Source organism: Mixophyes fleayi, chromosome 1, assembly GCF_038048845.1.
Source record: "Mixophyes fleayi isolate aMixFle1 chromosome 1, aMixFle1.hap1, whole genome shotgun sequence".
Classification (NCBI taxonomy): Eukaryota; Metazoa; Chordata; class Amphibia; order Anura; family Limnodynastidae; genus Mixophyes; species Mixophyes fleayi.
The window spans coordinates 264,785,721-264,810,510 of NC_134402.1; the positions used below are offsets into that span (position 1 = coordinate 264,785,721).

The 24,790-nt window shown below is 37.7% G+C and overlaps 1 protein-coding gene across 2 annotated transcripts in view; it reads left to right on the forward strand.

Moving 5' to 3' along the window:
• ABCA1 (ATP binding cassette subfamily A member 1) overlaps positions 1-24,790 on the forward strand; it is a 106,103-nt gene that overhangs the window by 73,288 nt on the left and 8,025 nt on the right. Inside the window, exons 21-46 of one of the 2 annotated variants that reach the window (XM_075210475.1) lie at positions 2,989-3,128; positions 4,275-4,412; positions 4,595-4,815; positions 6,196-6,336; positions 6,702-6,774; positions 7,304-7,506; positions 7,971-8,019; positions 8,128-8,241; positions 8,946-9,094; positions 9,836-9,960; positions 10,216-10,314; positions 10,433-10,622; positions 11,171-11,265; positions 11,397-11,429; positions 11,866-11,971; positions 13,519-13,593; positions 14,212-14,381; positions 14,579-14,756; positions 15,535-15,650; positions 15,794-15,938; positions 16,695-16,818; positions 16,904-17,033; positions 18,688-18,808; positions 20,498-20,560; positions 22,535-22,641; positions 24,383-24,524. In XM_075210475.1, the coding sequence (XP_075066576.1) occupies positions 2,989-3,128; positions 4,275-4,412; positions 4,595-4,815; positions 6,196-6,336; positions 6,702-6,774; positions 7,304-7,506; positions 7,971-8,019; positions 8,128-8,241; positions 8,946-9,094; positions 9,836-9,960; positions 10,216-10,314; positions 10,433-10,622; positions 11,171-11,265; positions 11,397-11,429; positions 11,866-11,971; positions 13,519-13,593; positions 14,212-14,381; positions 14,579-14,756; positions 15,535-15,650; positions 15,794-15,938; positions 16,695-16,818; positions 16,904-17,033; positions 18,688-18,808; positions 20,498-20,560; positions 22,535-22,641; positions 24,383-24,524 (3,247 nt within the window). The remainder of the gene's footprint in view (positions 1-2,988; positions 3,129-4,274; positions 4,413-4,594; positions 4,816-6,195; positions 6,337-6,701; positions 6,775-7,303; positions 7,507-7,970; positions 8,020-8,127; positions 8,242-8,945; positions 9,095-9,835; positions 9,961-10,215; positions 10,315-10,432; positions 10,623-11,170; positions 11,266-11,396; positions 11,430-11,865; positions 11,972-13,518; positions 13,594-14,211; positions 14,382-14,578; positions 14,757-15,534; positions 15,651-15,793; positions 15,939-16,694; positions 16,819-16,903; positions 17,034-18,687; positions 18,809-20,497; positions 20,561-22,534; positions 22,642-24,382; positions 24,525-24,790) is intronic. The other variant, XM_075210484.1, reaches the window with a different exon arrangement.

Genomic DNA, 24,790 nt, shown 5'->3' on the forward strand with positions numbered 1-24,790 from the left:
TAGTTAATCCATTGACCTTTTTACATGATTTGATATTTGATTTGTTGACAGAGAGAATTCAACTTGAATTAGTTTGTGGATTTTTTCACATTTTCCTTTTAACATAGATATGACAACTGCTTGTATCTTTTAATTATGTCAGTTTAAAGATACCGTATCTAAGTAAATGCTCAATAGGGAGAATATTACTGTCTTGTAATTATACCTCTAAATATGTGATGTTGACAAGTAGTTCAGTTGCCATTAAAATAGACATTTAAAGAATGCAAACTGTACTTCAGGTATCCTGTTAAGTCATGTCCATAGAAAATGGCGAAGCGTGAAAAATATGTATGTTAAACACCTGCATATTTTTCTGCTGGCTTCATATCTGATAACATAACTGACCTTCTTTAAGGTGAATTTGTAGATAATTTGTAGATGATTCAGAACTAAAAGTTCTTGGTTTATCTATGTCAGTCTATAACTTCTGCAGGAGGCAATCAGCAATCTCTGATAATGTATTCCTCTTTACTCTTTGTTCAAGATAATTAGCTTATTTTTTCAAGACAAAACACCTTTTTGAGGACACACAACTTAAGCTGGGCACACACTACAGAAAAATTCTCCCGATGTGATATCGTTAGCGATTTTACCAACGACTGATAGTCCCGATCAGCATGCTAATTCATGCATACACACTTACATGATGTTATATGATTTACCATCAGATCTGTGCTCTTCATCTGTCATAACCATCTGCTGTAATGACCGTGACTCTGTAAACTCTAAGGAGATCTGCCTACACTGTTGGTCGTGGGTGCATACACACTGCAGAATTTGCCCGACATCATTCCATTCCAGATTTTTAGTCCGGTCATAAAATCAAATAAAACTATATGATGTGCTTTAGTACGATACAATATGATCGTTGGAGCGTACACACTAATGCAATATTGGACCTTACAGTCGTATGATTGGCACGATAATCGGATGAAAACCCTGTAGTGTGTACCTAGCTTAACTCTTATGTCTCATTCTGCAATAAGCTGTATTTTCCAGAGAATGAACATCGCAGCTCTTCTCTTAATTTATCAAGAGGTTAAAGCAGGTGCCTTATACTGTATAATGGCGGTCACTACAGTCCCATAGACCTTTATGGGGACTGTGATGTAACCCAATTTAACAAGCTTTGTTTTTCACTACCAGCCTTAAAAAGCTAACGCCCTCTCAAGATGGCATTCGCTTTCATTTTTAATGGAGTCCATCGCTGCCAGAGGAGCCTGACTTCGTCCAGCGTCAGGGTCCCATCGCAATGTGCATGTGCGACCTTAGCCACACATGAGTTGTTGCCCCTAGGTTCAGCCTTAGGTCACTGGTGAAGGATGCTTTAGTTAGTTAAGATATGGGTGGCGGGGGTTCACCAGGGCGTGCCGATGAGCCCTCTTTTCATGAATACCAGTGGCAGGACATCATCATCATCATCATTTATTTATATAGCGCCACTAATTCTGCAGCGCTGTACAGAGAACTCATTCACATCAGTCCCTGCCCCATTGGAGCCTACAGTCTAAATTCCCTAATATAGTCACACACAGACAGAGAGGGAGAGACTAGGGTCAATTTTGATAGCAGCCAATTAACCTACCAGTATGTTTTTGGAGTCTGGGAGGAAACCGGAGCACCTGGTGGAAACCCACGCAAACACGGGGAGAACATACAAACTCAAACACACAGATAAGGGCATGGTCAGGAATTGAACTCATGACCCCAATTGTGTGATGCAAAAGTGCTAACCACTAGGCCACTGTGCTGCCCCAACATTTTTGTATTGCTGCGGTATTCAACTATACAAAATTAATATCACTGCCTCCCTATGTCTCTGACTGTGCACTACTTAGACAAACAAAATATTATTTGGTAACAGCACATTTAAACATGAATCTATTCATTAATGTGTTATTGAAAGTAGTTGAACATTAATAACATACAAAAAGACATTGATTCTCTGCACTCATCATATACATTATTGCTATTCTAGCTACTTCAAGCTGTACTCTATATTAAAAATATGGAATGTTAGTTCTACATATTGCAATACATGTAAAGCTGACCAACTCACCGCAAAATCTTCCCCTTCTGGCCAGCCCTACACTAAATATACACACGAATTCAATCTAAATTTTAACATAATTATTGCTGAGTTGACACTTACCTGCACACATCTTTTAAAGGCAATAGCAGCTATTAGTCACCAATAAGGTAAGATGCAGGTAAAACATATTCAAAAAGTATAGTAATTATCATGTTATAATTCAGATTGAATTCATGCTTATACTTAGCGTAGGACTGTCCATACTTAGCGTAGGACTTCCAGAAGGGGAAGATTTTGGCGTGATTTGGTCAGCTTATCGTGTATTGTAATATGTAGAACTAACATTCCCTGTTTTGAATACAGAAATTAGCTTTAATACAGAGTGCAGTTTGACGTAACTACAATAGCGATAATAATGCCTTTAGTGAGTGCAAAGGATCAAAGTCTTTTTTGCTTGCACAATGTGGTCACACTCCTCTTGCAGTCCAGGTTTCATGTAATTTATTGACGTGTATTAGATACTTGTGAGCACATACTTTCTAGTCTTTATTTACAAATATACAGTTGTTAGCTTATATTTTTACTTTTTGATGTTAAGTATTCTTTAAAAAATACCTATTGCATGCATGTAAATGCTTGTGTATATGTAATATATATATATATATACTGCTACAGTAGAAGTACACAGTGTAGTCCTAAATATCCTTCTTTTTGAAATCCATTAAAATGTTTTATTCTTGTACATAAACACTGTAAATCACATAATTAGAGTTTCCTCATTTGTGAATAGGATCTAGTTTTTCAGCACTGTGAGTGGTAGGCCTATTAACCATGCTTGTGTGTCTGTGTCTATGTGATTCATTGAGGCATGTAGATATGCTCCCCAATCTGTGCCTCTCTACATTCCCCTCCAGGCTCACTGTTGAAGAGCACATCTGGTTTTATGCACGACTGAAAGGATTGTCAGAAGAGAAGGTAAAAGCAGAAATGGAACAGATGGTAATCGATGTGGGTCTTCCCAATAAGAAAAAAGCCAAGACAAGTCAGCTGTCAGGTAATGTAGATAATGTGGATTTAATAATTAAACCTTTTACACCTGCAATAATAAGTTTCCTGTCTGATTTGAATTTTCCATCAAACCAAAATGCTCACTAGTGTAATATAATTAGTCAGGGAGTCTACTAGAAGTGTTACAAGGGCCAATTCACACTAGCGTGGTGCCATGTAAAAACGTTCATCGGGAACCCCAAAGTCCTTTAATTATATGTTTCATAGCACCTCACAAATGGACTTTCCAATGCTTGTTTCTGTTGCAAAATGAACTATATGTAATAAGGGCTAATGCAACTGGATGAGGTTTAGAAATGTCCCAGTACCAACCAGTACTGTCCCAGTAACAACTGGTGCTGATAATGACCTCAGTGCCTTACTTGTACTATGTAAAGAAGGGACTTCATCATCATTATCATCAGCAGCAGCTATTTATATAGACCACTAATTCCACAGGACTTGTCATAAGCAAATGTTTGCAGTCATGTACCATATCTGACTGCAACAACTGTCACTTATGTTCTAATCTGATATCAGGAATATTTAGGTTATTGCTACTATATTAGTGTATGTTGAGTACCACTATGTTATAAATGTTGCCTTCATACTCAATCCTAATTTAAAAAAGGTAATAAAACAGATGATTTGCAGACAAAGGTATATATGATTAAAATAATTTATTGCACCTTAACATTCACCATGAGTTGTCTATGGCATTGCAGTACCTTTCAGTTGTCTAGTGGTTTTCATAGGCTATTTATCTTGCATTAAGTATGTTGTTTCTCCATAGATGTGATGGAAATGTTGGGCTTTCTAATCAGTATAAATTGTCAATCAGCAGAAAATGTCTTTTTAATTTATTTGTATTGGATACATATCAATTGAATACATGTACATATACATGTCTGTGCTTTTAATGATTTCCTGAGGATATATTTACTAAACTGCAGGTTTGAAAAAGTGGAGATGTGCCCTATAGCAACCAATCATATTCTAGCTGTCATTTTGTAGAATGTACTACATAAATGATAACTAGAATCTGATTGGTTGCTATAGGCAACATCTCCACTTTATCAAAACTGCAGTTTATTAAATATACCCCCTGGACTTTGAATGCTGTTTGACAAAGTAAATGGTATTTGTGTTGCAGGAGGTATGCAGCGGAAGCTCTCTGTAGCCCTGGCCTTTGTAGGTGGATCAAAGGTTGTCATTCTTGATGAGCCCACTGCTGGGGTTGACCCATACTCCCGTAGAGGCATTTGGGACTTGTTACTCAAGTACAGACAAGGTAAATAATGTGCCAAAATATATTCATTTTGTGTTTAGGAAAATATCAAATATATTGGTTATTGGTGATCATGTCCAAGACTAGAGTTTCACACAATGGTTTATTATTATCTTTGTAAAACAAAAGATGATATACTTTTGAATTGAAGTGTTCTGGATTTCCGCATTATTTTTATTTTTCAGGACGGACCATCATCCTGTCCACACATCATATGGACGAGGCAGACATCCTTGGAGATCGGATTGCCATAATCTCTCATGGCAAATTGTGCTGTTTGGGGTCATCTCTTTTCTTGAAGAACCAATTGGGGACTGGCTATTACCTTACTTTAGTAAAGAGAGACACAGACTCTTCCCTTAGCTCCTGCAGGAACAGTAGCAGTACTATGTCTTACCTCAAAAAGGTATGTTCACTTATAGTCTATCATGTTCATGCAGACAGAGCATTTAAATATTGTTTTAAATCATGAACTGAAGCCAAAAATGCCTCACTGTTCTCTTGTTATCTGAACAATTTTGCAATAGTCTACTCTGCTCCCAAACTGAATGATGACTTAGGGCTAGATTTACTAAGCTGCGGGTTTGAAAAAGTGGGGATGTTGCCTATAGCAACCAATCAGATTCTAGCTTTCATTTATTTAGTACCTTCTACAAAATGACAGCTAGAATCTGATTGGTTGCTATAGGCAACATCCCCACTTTTTCAAACCCGCAGCTTAGTAAATCTAGCCCTTAATGTCAGGGGAAATATTCTAAACAAGTCATCAGATTAGTTCATACAAAGCATAGTCGTTTCAGTGAATTGAGCAAGTCTGGAGTCCCAATTTTGTAATATTTGAGCTTTTGCAACATCCTATATTTTATCTCTATATCCTATTCACACTTTTATTTATTTTACTGGGTCCAACACTCTCATTACCAGCAAGAACTACTCCTTATCTATATTCACTGAAGGGTGTACACCAATATTATAGTCTCTCCCATTCCAGATGCTCTAACATGCATTATGTATTATGTTTTGGGGCACATTACTAAACTAAGAGACATTAAAAAACGTTGCGCTCTATGCAAATTAGCCACCCTAAGTACCGTCTATTACTTAACCTTAAGTAACGCTAAGGTTAAAGTGTTAAGTAAGGCACTTCCATTTCTTACCAAATCTTCACATGTGTAGAACTGATTATTTAAGTATTGTCTTAAGGGGACCTTACTTATCTTAGAGTATATCTTCTTAATGCTAAGGAGATTTTAAAGGCATTAACGACCTGTTAGGGTGCCCTTAAATTCAATAAGAGCATTTATAGCATCTGGGCCATTCATTTCCAATAAGTAGTAAAATAAATCTGCTTTACCAATTGAATACATTGTACCCATACATTTATTTAATAGAAAATATGGGCTCTAAATATAAAAATAATAAATATGTCATACATTTATCTAGTTACTCATAGCTTAATTTTGTGCACCTATTATGCTTTTGGCTATTAAGCTTTTTAAACCTTTCCCATTTGGTTCTCCCATTAGCTTGTGTAAGTCTTATTAAAATAATTTTTAATTACCTTTAATAAATGTATATTAACTGTGACATTGATATATGTATGCAGCAAATAACTTGTTACAAATTTAGTCTATACACATTTGAATGTTTTAAATGTATGCATACCTCTTAAAGGAATATGCTCGGTATAATTAAAGTAAGAAAGTTCAGTAGTTGGGTTACTGCCACATGAAGGACCTTCTTCAGTTAATATTTGGGATGACGGTACCCCGTCATTTGTGGGCAGGAAGGCAACAGGCCAGGTCCTACTTGCAAACAGAATCAGAGCCTGATGTTGGCAGCGCCATTAGAAGCGGGGACCACAGAAGCGGTGATTACTAAACATAGTAAACATACTGCGGACCGGAAGAGAGAAGTCAAGAGTAGGGTAATTATTATCAACTAGCTCCTTGTCTAATCTTATACCTAACCCTTCATTCTATCCAATCAGAAATGCAACTGATAACTTTTGTAATCACCGCCACTGTTGCCCCTGAGCCCGATGATGATAGGGTCAGAATCAGCCGGCAACCACGCGCACCCATAGTGGCTACTGATTTAATTGTTGCTGGACTTTGTTAACACTTTGTGAGTTATGGCTCTGCTGACATGTCTAGAAAGCTAACAATCTGCTACTGCCTTTCCTTCTACTAAACTGTGTAATGTCTATGCTGCTTTGATTACGTAATTGACATTACCCTGTAGAATCATGTGTGTTTGTGCACTGAGTATATGTATGTGTTTATGTTTCAGGATGATAGTGTCTCTCAGAGCAGCTCTGATGCTGGACTGGGCAGTGACCACGAAAGTGACACTCTGACAATAGGTAAAGAAACTGGCTTAAAGTTTACTATAAATTGTTCAGAAACAAGCTAAGCAGAGTAAGGGTTTGTGGAATCTTCTCCTCTGTCTCCCATTTGCTCCATTGTTTTTGTTGATAAACAGAGGAGAGACGGAATGACCATATACATGGACTCAGATGATGGGACATGGATGTGGAAAATTAGAGCATGTCCTTCTACGATCAGTGTTCTATCACCTGTTTTACAAAGAAGCAGTGTGCATGATCAGTCTGTTTAAATGTAATGGAGAGAGATAGATGAAAGGAATACTGTGTATACAGACACTCTGTATATGTATTTATTTATTTTAAGGTTTCCAGTAGGAGTGTTATTTGGAACATCTTTTAGTAAAATATTTAATGTATTTCATAATGTTCTGCATTGACCGGAATTAAGTTGTGTGTACTTAGTGATTGCAGAAGAGAACGACACATACTCTGTTACACTGTAAATTGATTAAACTTTAAATGCTTACATAAGACCTTTATTTTTTGTCTTTTGTGGGTCTTACAGATGTTTCTGCCATTTCAAACCTCATCAACAAACACGTGCCCGAGGCCCGGCTGGTAGAGGACATTGGACACGAGCTGACCTACGTCTTACCTTATGAGGCTGCTAAGGAAGGGGCCTTTGTTGAGCTTTTCCATGAAATAGATGATCGCTTATTTGACCTTGGCATCTCCAGCTATGGCATCTCAGATACCACTCTGGAAGAGGTAAGAGAGCTCATGTCTAATATAGCATTTCCGCTCCCAGCTTACCCTGGGAAACAGAACATTAGGCACAGATTTTAGAATATTTTACCAATCTCTACATCACTGTATATGCTTCTTCCTTTTTTACGGAGCAAGGAAAACCTAATAAAAGTGTCTGACAAACCTTAGCTTTAACAGTCATCACCATAATTTAACCACATACTTAAGGCTTAGATCACTTCATCATCTAATCTTTGTGATATTGCTGTGTCCATCAGTCTAAATGTGATAACCTGGAACAAAATGATGTCATGTGAGATCGCAGTGATGAGTAGTCACTTTAGTAAGCAACGCTAATGATAATTACGGGAAATATCTACATATAATTATGAATTGAGAAATCCATCTTATTGAATACCATTATCAACATCACCATGCTAAATACATGACTGCAATGAGTTCTAATCAGTTGCTTGTTTTTTCAGATCTTCCTGAAAGTGGCTCATGATACTGGAGTGGATGCGGAGACATCAGGTAAATTCATGGTACTGCTGTGTCTCTTCCTGCGTCATGGCACATGGTACATGTCCGGTCTGTTAAGTATGTATTATTACAATATAGGTTGTCTGCTTACTTCCACAGATGGGACATTGCCGGCTAGGAGGAAGAGATATGCTTTTGGAGACCACCAGAGCTGCCTGAGACCTTTCACAGAAGATGACAACTTTGAAACGAATGAGTTTGACATGGATCCAGGTACTTTATAAACATATTTAAACACATAATTTGAGAAAAAAAAGAAAATAACAAAGATCTAGCACATCCTTAGTAATGATACTGGGCCTGATTCATTAAAGAAAGTACAGCAAAACAAATGAGTAACTTTGCACCTTGGCAAACCATGTGGTATTGGAGGGGAGGTCAATTTAAAATGTGGGGACAGATTTATAGTTGGGTAGGGCATGTCCTAGATTAACTTCTAATGTCAGTGTAAAAATAAAGCTATCAAGTATTTGTGTGCTACATGAAAAAAAAGCCAGTATTTTCCTTATGTGCAAAATAATAAACTCATTTGCACCCCTTGCATTGTAACATGGTTTTGTCAAAGTTACTCATTTATTTGCTTTACTTTCCTTAATGAATCAGGCCCATTAAGACCAATACATGAATAGTACCTCCCATGATGAAAATGTTATCACAGATACTGTATATTGGTTCTGATAAGCCCCTAAAATTTTGTACAGAGCAACCTGCATTTTAGGGTTTATGGACCTATAATAATAAATAATAAGAGTACTTGTTGCCTTTACAAAGTGCCATTTCATCACTGTAATGAAGGGAAAAAAGAAGCAATTATTTACATTGCTTTCTTCCTTGATAAGAGCCTGTCTTTATTAGTGATATTCATCGCACTGTCTTTGATACATGTAGTGACGTTTCCTATGATGTTTTCTCGGCAGAGTCTCGGGAGACAGATTATCTCAGTGGGATAGATGGGAAAGGTTCCTACCAGGTGAAGAGCTGGAGTTTGATGAGACAACAGTTTACCACCTTACTTTGGAAGAGGTTACTGTACGCCAAGCGCAGCAGAAAGGGCTTCTTTGCACAGGTAAAGGAAAAGAACTTAGTTCTATACATGTGTCCAATTAGTGGAAACTGAAGTGGACAAAATTAGTTTTATGACTTTCAAATCGGAAAACAAGAAATTCTCTGTTGCCATAATCTTAAAACAATATTGTATGAAGTGTGTCCAGTGTTTAAAGTGCAGATGACATAATCTGAGACCGGTCATTCAGATAACACAATTTGTAACTGGTTGTTGACTCATTCAGTTCAGACTCTGGTACTTATGTTAATTTCAGTTGCTAACACATTAATTCTTTGTTAGCCACAGGTATATTTGCTTTAACAAACACATGTTGTAAAAACATACATACAATGTAAAATTCTGTGCTCTGATACAGTAGTATATACTGTAAGTTGTACAATTCAGGTATATCTATTATTACTTATTAACAGTTATTTATATAGTTGTATCTGTGTATGTATGTTAGGGAATTTAGACTGTAAGCTCCAATGGGGAAGGGACTGATGTGAGTTCTCTGTACAGCGCTGCAAAATTAGTGGCACTATATAAATAAATGATGATGATGATGATAGCAGCTTCATATTACGCAGCACTTTACAGAACAATCAAACCCATGACCCCAGCACAATATTAACCACTGTGCCACTCTCCAAAGCAATGTCACACACTGCTTAGGAGAACAACTTTGAATCTTATGTTATTGGATGGTTAATGCAACTTTTCAAAGACATTAATAGAAACTCTCTTCTCCTGTACTTTTAGATTGTGCTGCCAGCTGTTTTTGTACTCATTGCATTGATGTTTAGCCTTATTGTACCACCTTTTGGTAAATACCCCAGCCTTGAGCTTCAGCCCTGGATGTATGATGAACAATATACCTTTTTCAGGTAGGTTGTAGCCCATACATGTTATGTATGAATAAATATCATCATTTGTTTTGTCTACCTCTGTATCAATACAACTAGATGTATTTTTCCTGATCTTTGTTATACATTGTAATATTAGTCAGAAATATGCCTGTAGGATGGAAATGCAATGCTATATTTATTTATGAAGAACAATAGATATTGGATTTCTCGCTTGACTATTTTGTATTGAGTGGCCTACCTGTGACTTGCTGCCTCTGCTTGTATTGCTCATAGCAATGATGCCCCAGAGGATGCTGGTACTGAAGCTCTGTTTAACGCTTTGATTCAGAAGCCTGGCTTTGGAACTGGATGCATAGATGGATATTCTGTTCCGTAAGTAGGAATTTGTGTGCAGTCCACATCATGTTTTTTCCTGGTCCTGTTTACTGAGAGGTATCTTTAACATTTCAAGCATAGCATAATATTACCAAATATGTATTTTACTATACAGGGGTGTTCCTTGCTCAGGTGAAGATGAAGAATGGAGGACTCAGTTTGTCTCGCAGGAAATAGAAGATATGTTTCTTCATGGTAACTGGTCAATGGAAAATCCTTCTCCAGCTTGTGAATGCAGCAATGAGAATGTAAAGAAGATGCTTCCAGTCTGTCCGCCTGGGGCTGGTGGCATGCCACCGTTTCAGGTAGGAAGTCCTCGTGGTGTTATGTTATTGTATTAAGAACTTAGGGCCTGATTCATTAAGGTACTTAAATTAAGAAGTTTCTTATTTGTATGCTACATGAAAAAACATTCAGTATTTAACTTATTTGCAAAACAGAAAACTAATTTTCACCCCTTGCATTCTAACATGATTTTGTCCAGGAGACTTAAATAAGAAACTTCTTAATTTAAGTACTTTAATGAATCAGGCCCTTAATTTTCTAGAAATTTAAGGCGATATAAAACATCAGGATATCTCCCTGACCCTCAACATTCCCACCCCGCTGGGCGAACAGAGCATTAAAATCGGTACTGTTCCACTAAAATCTGGACAGTTGAGAGATGCTGTAAGAACATCCACACTCTTCTAGGATTTTCCAAGAAGCAAATTCCACCACATAACCTAGAGAAGATGGCTATAGTGCAAATATTTAAAAGAGCACTTCTACATATCTAACATGTATACAGCAGTATATTACGTATGCATTACACTTAATACCTGTCATGTTTCTCTGTATTGTTTTCAAACAGAAAAAGCAAAACACCTCGGACATCTTGCAGAATCTAACAGGCCGGAACATATCCGATTATTTGGTAAAGACGTATGCACAGATTATTGGAAAAAGGCAAGTGATGCTTTTGTCATTATCACATTTTTATGGTCATGTAACCAAATCATATTATGCAGTTTATTACTATAGATAAAGGAAAACAATCCCTAATGGTACCACTTTTGTTATTTGCTTCTTTCCTTTAGCTTAAAGAACAAGATCTGGGTAAATGAGTTCAGGTATGTTACATTTTCCTTTTTTACCCTTTTTATTTTGGTCTTGTGAATAAAGTGTTTTATTGTTTAAAACTAAGGTATAGATTTACTACACATACTTCTTTATTTTACTACATTTACTTTATTTTTTACGTTCATGAAAGTTCATTAACCTAGAAGTACACTCAGCCAGCACTACGTTTAGGGCACATTGAACCCCATGAAGAATGCACTGGCAGTGAGCACGAGTGTAGAAAGTGATCTCTTGATAGACATGGATTCAGCATTGTCAGTAAAGCATATATATTAATTTTTAGAAATATACACATATAGTATATATTTGTGAATACTATTTATTGGTCTTTTATATAAACCAAGCGCAAAATTTTATAGTTTAGTGGATAGACCTGTGGTTTCTGTATGAGATATTTATTACCTTCCTATCGGCTTGGCTCCGCAGGTACGGCGGGTTCTCCTTGGGTGCAAGTAGTTCCCCAGCACTACCACCAAGTGAAGAAGTTTTGGCCTCCATTAAACACATCAAGAAACGCCTGGATCTAGCACAGGTACACAACTGTGCATTTATTCCGAACATACCATTTCCGAAGCTAATGTCCTGAAAGTTATGCTCCTCTATATCAGCATAATTGAGCTTTGCAGTTGTCACTTTGACTTAACTAGGTGTGGTCACAGCCAACATGGATTCTCCCTTGTGACCTTTAGTAGTCAGCAGCAACAGACTGATAAAGAGCCCACTAGAACATCTAGCTAGGCCAGGGGTAGGCAACCTGCGGCTCTCCAGGTGTTGTGAAACTACAAATCCCAGCATGCTTTGCCAGTAGATAACCAGCAGATGGCAAGGCCTGCTGGGACTTGTAGTTTCACAACACCTGGAGAGCCGCAGGTTGCCTACCCCTGAGCTAGGCTCATTGCTACTACAATTCAAAAATATTATTTGTATCATAATTACTTTACATTTTAATTATACAATATTATACATGTGGGTAGTTAGGGCTTTATAGTAAAATAAAATAACTTGTCCAAAGTTTACTTGTATGAGACTTGTGATCCACCGGTAGATAGTCTGCTAACTATAATGGCTTGTTCAAGCCTGGGAAATAGACTTTTGAAGTTAAATGTAATACTGTAATTTATTAAGAAGTCATGAATTCTTTAATACTCTAAAATGGTAAGGGAGTATGTGATCGTAATGATCGGCACTGATTGAAATTTGTTGGATATAAAATTGGTTTCTTAAAGGTGGTATATGCTAGATGGAGAGATAAGGTTGTAAAGAAATCAGAAACAAAAGTTATAGACTCTCTAAGGAGGCAGGTCTTATAACTGCATTATAAGGATGAGTGAGGGTCTATTTTGCCGGGCACTATAATTAGAATGTTAAGTTGGAAGCATAGTTGCAAATAATAACGTAATAATGTATTGTACAAACACACCGGCAAAGTTCATTTGTGGGCATGACCATACTGTGAAGCTTCTAAACAAGATGAAATTGAGATCGTCAGAATTTATAGGCTGCTTAAATGAAAAAATCTACATAGACACAGGCTTATTAAACAGGTGTTTCCACCTAGTTTATACAGTAAGTAATAATACCTGTATGGAAGTTTTAACAGCTTATAAAACACATTCTATATTAGTGGAAAAGTAAGAGTAAAGGACTGTTGGCTGAATGATGCTGATATTTCGTTCGTAACCTTTTAGACGCCTAAATACCCCGAATTTAAGGGGCAGATGCTGATCATTCCCAGGCATGGGCCTGGCTGTTGCTAATTTACATTATTATAGTATGGGTTTCCTTTATAGATTGCTAGCAGGTCATTATTTATAGATTTGCCGTTCTTTAATAAGTATCATGTACAATAATACATCAGACGAAGCTCCTCTGAATAGAGTAATAGGTATCAATTGCACAGCATAAAAAGTCATAAATATGTATCTGAAATGTCCCCATATTGTGTTTTTTAGCATATCAGGTTTCTGCAGTTTAGGTTTTAGATGCAATGTTTAACTACACAGACTAGTCACTTGAAATAATTAGAACGTGAACACAGTAACATGCACTCATTGCTCTGTGTTGTCTCTCCTTTACCAGAATGGGGCTGCCAACCGTTTTCTTGACAGCTTTGGGACCTTTATGAAAGGACTAGATGCAAAAGATAATGTGAAGGTATTTACAAATCAACCACTTGTCTTCTTAGCTATTTGTAAATCACTGTATCATTAGAATCACTGCCAGCGACTGTAATATCACGTTTTCCTCCACACCATAATCCAGTATGTGCATCTCTACAATCTATGACTGTGAAATCAAAGTACTGTATGTTTATATGAACACTGCCCCAAATATGTTAGAGATACATGGCTGCGGGTTGAATAAAATTGAGGGCTTTCAAGTGAACGCTCACTGAGTTCAGATAGTCTTGTAAATATTCACCTCAGTGCATTGGGTAACATAGACTTGGGGGTAAATTTATTAAGCTGTGGGTTTGAAAAAGTGGAGATGTTGCCTATAGCAACAAATCAGTTTCTAGATAATATTTAGTACATTCTACAAAATGACAGATAGAATTTGATTGGTTTCTATAGGCAACATGTCCACTTTTTCAAACCCGCAGCTTGATAAATGTACCCCTTGGTTTCTTAGAAATGACCTTTCTTAAAATTATTATATATTTCTAGTAGTGTAGTTCTTCATTCTAAATGTTTAAAAATGCTATGTGAATGTAGCTAAAGAGGAGTGTAAATATCCTGCAGAGGTCACGTATCAATACTGCTGTTACTATAGGTCTGGTTCAATAACAAAGGCTGGCATGCGGTTGGTGCATTCCTGAATGTGATGAACAATGCCATCCTGCGCTCCAAGCTACCTGAGGGAGAGGACCCTTCAAAATACGGGATCACAGCTTTTAATCACCCTCTAAATCTCACTAAAGAGCAGCTTTCTGAGGTCGCATTGTAAGTACAGTGTGCCCTAATATTCCCATGTAGTAAAACATTATTTAGGGCCCTGAAATGTGAATCTTATAGTGATTTCTTGTAGTCCATGTTATTGATTGTTATATCGTATTTAAATATTGTTTAGCATGAGTTGAATGTTCTAGGTGTTAATAAGACATATATGTGATAATAATGTGAGCCATGTTCTCTTCTAGGATGACCACATCAGTGGATGTCTTGGTTTCTATCTGTGTCATATTTGCCATGTCCTTTGTGCCAGCCAGTTTTGTGGTTTTCCTGATCCAGGAGAGAGTGAGCAAAGCCAAACACATGCAATGCATCAGCGGAGTGAAGCCCGTCATCTACTGGTTGGCCAACTTTGTGTGGGATATGGTAAGAGACTAGAAACTATTTTGGCTTCCATTTCACTGACCTTAAAGTTCAGCTGCGGCCTATATACTGTGAAGGCGGCCTTTTCCTGGGCCGTAGCATTATTCATGAGAATGCAGCTTATTAATTTACTAAGAACTAGTGGCACTACTGAAGCACGCCTCCACAATACAGCCTTGATTGCCACTGGCGTGCCCACATTTCCTACAAGAGCATGTGTTTGCAGAGCTAGATGGCAGCATTTATAGAGGAGCAGAGTTGCAAAGGCCAGTCGGAGAAGTAGGCTCAAATCAGGGCATTCCTGAAGTATGAAGTATTGAAATGAGAGTAAGGGGTAGAGGAGGCACATTTTTAGGAGTGTGGAAAGGAGCACAGCTGTTTCCACCCCACAAAAGGACAGAGATTGGGATTCCCCTATACTTTTATTTGGATGCATTTTGAACCATCCAGTTATATTCCTAGAAACACTTTGCCCAATGTAGAAGAAAAAAAGCTTCAAACACACTAGTGCCAAAAGTGTTTAAGACAGTCCTGATGTTGCCTTAGACTCATGATTCATCTAAAAAATAGTCTAAATCGGGCATCATCTTAGGTAAAAATGTGAAGTTTTATTTCTAAAATGATAGGAAGTTTGGGCATACTCCTTTAAATGCAAAACCAGGCTTACTAAATGAGGTCCCCTTTGTAGGAAACAGGTACATTTTAAGGTAATTGCAGGACATTATGAAAACTGTGTAATTTAGCAGTTCAAAACTAACTGGGTTTTTGTTTTCTCTTCCAGTGTAACTACATAGTGCCAGCTACTTTGGTCATTATAATATTCATCTGTTTCCAACAAGATTCCTATGTATCGTCTTCTAATTTACCAGTCTTGGCACTTCTACTATTGTTATACGGGTAAGATATTTGCATCTAGTTCAATATGAAGATTGACATTCAACATGCTTTTTGAGTGACTTGGAATGACTGTGTTGAGTAAAAAAAATAAAATAAATTGTTTGTGCTAATCTTGCATGTAACAAATGTTTTCTTACTTCCAGGTGGTCCATAACCCCTCTGATGTACCCAGCTTCTTTTTTGTTTAAGATCCCCAGCACCGCCTATGTGGTGTTAACTAGCGTCAATTTATTCATTGGGATCAACGGCAGCGTGGCCACATTTGTACTTGAGCTCTTTACAAACAACGTAAGTATTATAACTAATACAACTGTCCTTTACATTTTGTTATAGGAGAAATGGTAAATTGCACCTGTTAGAAATGGGAGTGGCTGAAATGGCCACACACCCTAATTAGATAGGGTGTCACATATTTTGGCCATGCAGTGTATCTTGCCCAGTGAAATTGTCAAAATTCCAAGCATAGGCACTACATAAATAAAAATATCAAACTCCGTATAAACGTATAAAGACACAGTATAGTTCATCCTATAGATCACTAATGCCCAGCCTGCATCCAGCTACACCATTTTTTGTGTGCGCAAGCACCAAGATGGATTTAGGGGCACCTGGACAGAAATACTACAGTAATGCTGACGCACATAATTCCATTCCTGATGGGACTTTTTAACAATGTTGATTGGCGTGGCAGGAATGCAAAGAGGTTCCTCTTCTCCTATAGGACAGCCAGTGTATTTTAATTTTTTTATGCAAGTTGTGTTTTATTGTTGCAATTCAATTGACTACAATTTCACAGAGTGGCGCTTACACCAAAGAAGGGTGTTGACCCCTGTTATACATAGACACTGGCACACATCCATATACATTACGTAGACATTAAGAAACACACAATGTCCATTGTCATCCCTCTTACAGTAACCGTTTCATACCAGGCAATGATAGGGCCACTTTTGCTGGTTATATACTGTGTACAATGTAATATATTGAAAGTACATAAAATAAATACTTCTGTGGGCTACAAATGACAAGAGATCGTCTTTTTAGAAACTGAACAACATCAATGATATTTTAAAGTCAGTCCTGCTGATCTTCCCTCATTTCTGCCTGGGAAGAGGTCTCATTGACATGGTGAAGAATCAGGCCATGGCAGATGCTCTAGAAAGATTCGGTGAGCAGTCTTTGTATGGTGTTCTACAGACAGTCAGTTCTTATCGCAAAGATTGTGACTTACTGTGGGTCTCCCTCTTTAACAGGAGAAAACCGCTTTGTCTCGCCAATGTCTTGGGATCTAGTTGGGAGAAACCTATTTGCCATGGCTGTGGAGGGTGTGGTTTTCTTTGTCATAACCCTGCTAATCCAGTATCGATTTTTCATTAAACCAAGGTAAGAGATTATTTTAACAATATGTGGCTAAACACTAAGTGAACTGAATATGGATACATGATACATGTGCTTACTGAAGGCACTCATACTTATATGAAGGTGGCCAAAGTGGATTAGTCATAGGTATTAAAGCTGGGCATTTAGATCATTTCTGATACCCATCAGCTACATTTTACCAACATTTAGTAATTGAAAAGACAACATTATAGAGCACTTTGCTCATTTTAGGGCAAACACATAAGGATATTGCACCACTTGGCTGATATTGTCACATACTCTATGTGGCCATCACTATAACGTTCTCAAATTATTCTAAACCATTATTTTCCTAAAAAGCATTTGAACATCTGTATTCCTACAGGCATGTTAGTAAAAACAATTGTAGACAGTTACAGTCCATCATCATCATTTATTTTTATAGCGCCACTAATTTCGCAGTGTTGTACAGAGAACTCATTCACATCAGTCCCTGCCCCATTGGAGCTTACAGTCTAAATTCCCTAATATAGACACACACTCACACACAGACAGAGAGAGAGATATATATTATTTTGATAGCAGCCAATTAACCTACCAGTATGTTTTTGGAGTCAATGTCTTGGAGCATGCATATATATCCAGTTATAGACATTAACATAGCACACACATATTAGTACTCTAAATACACAATAATATACAACATAGACATATTTGGGACAGATTTCAAGAGGTTAGAGGGAAATAATATAATGTTTCCTATGTTTTCTTAGTTGTAAATAATCTCTAGGCTGGGGTCATTAAAGGACCACTAAAACCATAAATACATTTTTCGGATATGAACCATAACAGTTAAAGACATTATTTAGGGTTAGCGTTGACCTGACATTAAACTACAGCTCTGTAAAGTGTTAATGACAGCTGATGCTCCTCCCACATCTCTCGGACAGTGATGATGGAATGTAACACAGGTCAGCAAGCTGAGAATGCAGTCGTTTCAGCTACAGACCCTGCAAAAGTGCATTAATTCAGTGATCCACATAGTGTATTTTTGTACAGCTAGAGAAGCACCTCCCTCCTAACATGGCAACCTGCTGCAAAGAAGTGAAAGCTTGATGGATATATTTAGTAAAGTATAAACACTACAGTTATTTTGTAGGGTTGCCAACTGGCCGGGCTAGCCAATGTAAAAGTCAAGGTTATAGGTAATGCAGAAACATAACACAGTCTATGTTTTTTTTCCACAAAAATGGTGGCAACCATAGTTATTTTGTACATGTATTCAGCTCGGTAATACACAGCATTTGATATATATTAATTTTACATAGTGGTTTTACTCGCTCTTTACCGTTCGCTAATTTCCATTGTCTTTTATGTGCAATTCCACCTCTTTCAGAACTTTTTGTTTGTAACACATCTTCAATATACCTGTAGACCCTGTGGTACAAGGTAACAATAAACAGACTTTAACGCCAGTACCACTATATATAGAATATTGTCATCACAAGCAAGTGCAGAAAAAAACATAGTGTATATCATTGATCTGTACAGGCAACGGGAACCTGGTCATTTCTCTATAACATATGTAAATAATAGAGATCTCAGGAATGTGTGGGTTTGCTCATAGCATGATACAAGGAGCTGGTCACATGACAGGTACCTGTCTGTTTCTCTGCAGGCCAGTCACTGCAAAGCTTCCCCCTGTAATTGATGAGGATGAAGACGTGGCAAGGGAGCGGCAGAGGATAATGAATGAGGGTGGTCGGAGCGACATCTTGGAAATCAAAGGACTGACTAAGGTACGGACATGCTCATACCTGCTTAGTTGTGATGATATTCCCTTTGGCTGAATCGTGAACAGTATATAACCTCAGGCACACGACAGCCAAGCATCACACCTGCTTCACATTTTACCATGGAGGCCACAGTGCAAATGAACAGAGTTTATACATTTTTGAAATTTTTAAATCTAGTACGAGGACAGAGCGTGACTAGCCCATCTAGGGGCATGGCCACTCTGGAGTGGTTGTGATTAGCACTTAACAAGCAATAGTCTGCCTCCAGACCCCTCCATTCTCCATTGTAATGCTGTGCGCACCACTGTTTCCTGTGTTTGGCTCTCATAACTGTCCTAGCAGTTGGGACAAAGTCACAAAATCCCCCTTCTCGCACTCTAATTAATTTCCCACCCTCCATCTCTCCAAATGCACCTAATTTCTCCCCCTTTCTTTAACCTACATGTTCATCCATTACTTACCCTGCTTCTACTTCTATGCAATTAGTTTGGCCACTCACCCTCATGTCCAGTACTTTTTCCCTTCCTCTGACACGTTTTACCTTTAGCAAACGCATATTTTTGCGGCCCCGCATTACTATGGGAAAACAAGTGGAATGTGGCCCGCATTTTATTTTATTTTATTTGGTTAAATCACTTAATAATTCACTGAATACGACAGAACAATTTGCGTGTGAGTTCAGTCAACCTTCCCTGTCAGTGTCGCATGCACGCGCCGGTTCCGCTCGTCTCCCTCCACCCATGCTGTATGTTGTTGCATGCAGTCAGAACAGTGCGCTTTCGTAATTCAAGCGAACTGATTGGTACTTGGTAATCTGTGACTGTTTGTGCTCAAAACATTATAATTATTTGTTTGGTAAGTTGTGTCTAAGTACATTTATATGACAGTTTGTTGATTAGTGCTGATGGTAGTTATTTATTTGTTTTTAGTTTTCTTGCGACCTACATAATCTTAGACTTTGATTATTTGGCCCTATTGGGGTTTTGAGTTTGACGTGCCTGCTGTATGTGCACTGGATATTTTATAGTCTCTTTCTCAGTTGTCTGAGGTGCGCTGTGTAATGACATCAGCACTCAGGGGAATTATATATTATCTATTCATATCCTATCTCCAGTGGACAGTAAAAGGTGGCTGAATGCTGTCCCGGTGGGTTCCAATACAAATTAAGTCCCGATGTTATACATTTATACCAACATCAACAGCCTTTTATATGGCTCCAGCAGTACACTGTACAAATAACTGTCTTATACATGTCGTTTTGTAGTAATGTAGATAGGAACCAAATTTTGTGGAACTAGAAGTTCCAGCATTTCCTGCTAGCTCTATTGCAGCAGAACTAGGAAACCTGTGCCTTCCAGGATCTATAAGTCCTAGCATGCCCCGCTATAATCCACTGAAGTAAATGTGGGATGTAGGAGCAGTTAAAACTTCTACATTTACTACTACATGTAAACCCTTTAATCTTTTCAGCACCATTTTAGTATCAGTTTTATTTTGTTTGTAATTACTGTTCTCTGAAGTACAATCCATTGGTGTCTGTTGATCCAAAATAAATAACCATATTATACATTTCTGTGTTAAAACATAATATTGTAAAATATATATGTAAGTCGGAACACATAGACACAAATGTTGTGTAGATAATATTTTGTGTACTTTGGAACTTCTGCTAAACAAAACATTCTTTCTCAGATCTACAGGATGAAAAGAAAGCCAGCTGTTGATAGATTGTGCGTGGGAATACCCCCAGGAGAGGTAAGAATCCAGCTATGAATGATTAATAGAGCCATCCACTTTCATATTACAGTTTTCATATTATTATTCAGTTGTCCCTTTAATATTACAAATAAAAAACAAAAGAAATATTCTAATTTGTATTTGTGGGATACAACACACCACAGATGTTACCATAGTTGTTGAAAGGCTGCTTATACAGGACCTAAAATAAAATAGAAAAGCATCCGTTATGCTTGGTGTACATTGCTGACCATGTTTGTTTGTGTGGATGCATTTGTGTTGCCTAGGAGACTGAAAGCAAATCAGGCTGAGAGGTCTGCACTGCTCTAACAGATAATTCGCTGCAGAATTTTTTTTTAATTAATGTCACCTGTTAATAATAAAATCAATAAGGACAAAACGTTAAAAAATAAAAATAAAAAAAATAATTTCTTTCCATTCTTAATGTCTGCTGTACATACATTTTTTTATAGTTGCTCCTGATTGCAAACACATGTCCTAGCATGTATACACAGCCATCATCATAATCGGCACCATGTACCTTTGAGATGATCAAAAGCTTGAATAAGACGCTACTGAGTGCGCTTGAGCTTGGCATGCCCTTACTGTACTTTGACAACATTCATACTCCCACTGCCCATCCTGGGGAGTGGGCATATGCCAATTAATCTTCATTGCGCTTGAAGATTAATTGTAAGCTGCTGTGATCTGTAGCGTATGGTCCAGTTCTGGGGATGCGCAGAGTAATTGTGTACAAATAACGCAATGTATCACCATTTATGCTCCTTAATTAATCAGGGCCAGAGTGACCATGGGGTGAAGGTCTTGTTATATACAACGAACTTCAGGAGATTATTTTATTGTTTATTACACAATATGTGAAGTGTGAGCTGTGCTATCTATATGAGGGATGTGTCTGTATTCTAAAAAAAATAGAATAAAAGGCATTAGAGATTATTTAAAAGCAATAGTATTTTTCAGTGGGCAATCTGGCAGAGAAAATGTGGAGTGGGTGCCCATAGCTTGAGCACTGTTAAAGATCCCAGGTAGTTTTAATTTTCCACTGCCCCAGAGTAATGTAACATAAAGTACGTATACCACCATAAGCAGGTATTTAAAGTTGTTTGCTTTCAGCAAAGGGATGTGACAGGTAGCATGCAGGACAGATTTATTTAAATATAAATACTTCTATTATTTCGGTGTAATGTTTAGCTGCATAGTATACTAAGCTACATAGAGCCCCAGTGCTCAGTATTTGGATCAGAATGGTGCCATATGTAAAATTTAGTTATTGCATGTAACACACTGTGCTGAAAAATGAAGTAGTGCTGAGCTCTGCCATGTCACGTACATTGTAATAATTCATCTCATTAACGTGCATGTGTGCCCTTGCTACACCCTGATCCCTCCTTCAGCCAGAGACAAATATGGAGGTAAGAGTAGAAATATGCTATTTTTTTCTCCATATTAGCCTTAACATATAGACCCCCTATATATGCACATTAGTAGACTAATGGCTTTACTTACTCTGTAAAGAAGTGGATGTAACACTTGCCAACTCTCACGGAATGTCCGGGAGACTCCCGGATTCCGGGTGGGTCTCCTGGACTCCCGGGAGAGTATGGCAGTTTCCTGCATCTGCCCACTTCCTAGTGAAGTGGGCAGAATTGGGTCCAAAATGCTGTGATTCTCCGGGAACCGCAGCATTTGACCTAGCCCCCGCTGTAAAATGAGGTCATTATGTCACAGGGGACGCGTGCAAAATTACTTGATTTTGGAGAACCCCCACTCAGCTCCCCCGGCACCTCCAAGACGCCAACTAGAAGAAGTTGTCAAGTATGTCTAACACTATTGATTGTATCACTGTCTTTAGACAGCATTGTGCCTTTAAAACTCTTTGTCACAAACTGTGTTTTGTAAAAGAGTAAAAATCTTAAGTATTATTATTTTAATTAAACAAAAATGATTTACCAGACTCACTGTTACTTTTAGTGCTTCGGCCTGCTAGGGGTTAATGGCGCTGGGAAAACCACTACATTCAAGATGCTCACTGGAGATACTGATGTGACTGGTGGGGAAGCTTTCCTGAAGGGACACAGGTGAGCAATACATTTGTATGGGAAAACTTATCAGTCTATATCTGCTTAATACTGTTTACAAGGAACAATATTACCCAAACGTGGTAGAATTTTGCACAAAACTGTTTACTCTTTAATTGATGGAACAATTATTAGTTATTGGTGTGCAGGGAAGGAACAGCAGCCATGCTAAAAACACTGGGGTTTATTTAATAAAATCCCACTATTGTTATATATTTTAAAAAATTCAACGACATGCTTATGAAAACTTTAACATTCAATGTTATTGCAACCATTGGCAAAAATAATATCAGGTGATTTTGCTATTGTTAATTGTATCAATATTATGTTTTAATGGGTACAGAAAAAATAAATGCTAAACAGTACAAGCTGTGCAAACATGGAAGACAATCCCTTTTTTAAATCACAATTAGCTGCTTCTAATGCACAGAACATGTTGATATTACAATAAAGGATGTTTAGTGACATGAAAACAACTAATAATGGCACATTAACACTTTGTTTCCTGCCCCACTGGTTGGGTTTCCAAGGTGGATTTATCAGGCCACTGTAATTCAGGTAGAGAAGTTTTAGAAGATTAATTGGCAAGAGACCTGTAAGGAGCAAATAAAAGAGAATAAACAGAAAGCCCGAGTGAATAGAGTTTGATTTACTAAAACTTCTAACAAGGAAAAGTGGAGGCATTGCCTATATCAACCAATCAGATTCGAAATATTATTTTCTAGAATGTACTAGATAAATGATAACTAGAATCTGATTAGCTGATATGGGCAACACCTCCACTTTTCCTTGTTAGAACTTTTAGTAAATTTACCCCCTTAGAGGGCAAAATCATAGAATGGAAAAAAGCATTACCATTATAACACTGAAAACAGCCAGAGAAATGGAGAGGGAGAAAGATATTATGGGCACAAAACCCTTTGTTCTCATCCTACTGTGAACGATCAATTAAGTTTGTTATTGGCTGTGAGCTGTATGTTTGCAAATAAAAGATTTCTCCTATGTTAAAATTACATAAGATACCTGATAACGTTCAACTTAACCGTGTATATTATACTTAAACTGAATTCTGTCGACAATAAAATGGTAAACACCCCTTTAAAGATGATTAATATAGTGTTGTACTTGCTAAGAGGTATATTTATATATCATTTTTATTCATCATCAGGTATTTATATAGCGCCACTAATTCCGCAGCACTGTACAGAGAACTCACTCACATCAGTCCCTTTTCCATTGGAGCTTACAGTATAAATTCCCTAACATACAGACAGAGAGACTAAGGTCAATTTGGTAGCAGACAATTAACCTACTAGTATGTTTTTGGGGTGTGGGAGGAAACCGGAGCACCCGGAGGAAACCGACGCAAACACAGGGAGAACATACAAACTCCACACAGATAAGGCCATGGTCGGGAATTGAACTCATGTGAAGCAGAAGTGCTAACTACTTAGCCACCATGGAAAGCACTGTCCCGACCTACAGAAAACACACTGTGCTGTTATGTAGAGTCTATGGAGAATCCTTGTGAGGGTTGTCCACAGACAAGGTTCTTACAGAGACATATTGGGCCTGCACCCACACAGATTCTAAAAGCACTAAAAAAGATAAAAAATAACTTTACATTATTAGATTATTCACATAATATTGATTGAATGATATACTAGGCTCTATTTAAATCATTAAGAAAATATGAGTGTCCCTATGATTGGTAACCGTAGATGATTGCTTATTTCTGCAGTATCCTGTCTAATATGCAAGAGGTCCACCAGAACATGGGTTACTGTCCACAGTTTGACGCCATTAATGAGCTGCTGACAGGCCGGGAGCACCTGGAGTTATATGCACTGCTGCGTGGTGTGCCAGAGAAGGAGGTCTGCAAGGTAAAACATATTCTTCTACCTTTGTGATCCTTGTGTATTTTAATCAGTGCTTCCCCATGTCCAATAATAGCAAGATTATCAAGTGTCCCTATAAGCATCTTGTCCTCAATTACCGTAATTGTGAACTATCATCCTGCCTCTCCTATTTTCATTTACTATTAAGGCAGCCAGTACCTGAATTGAATTCAAGGTCCATACTGTGATATGCCGACAGTCTGGTGTTGACTGAACATTTTTTAAATTATGTGTAATCCCAGAGGACGTGC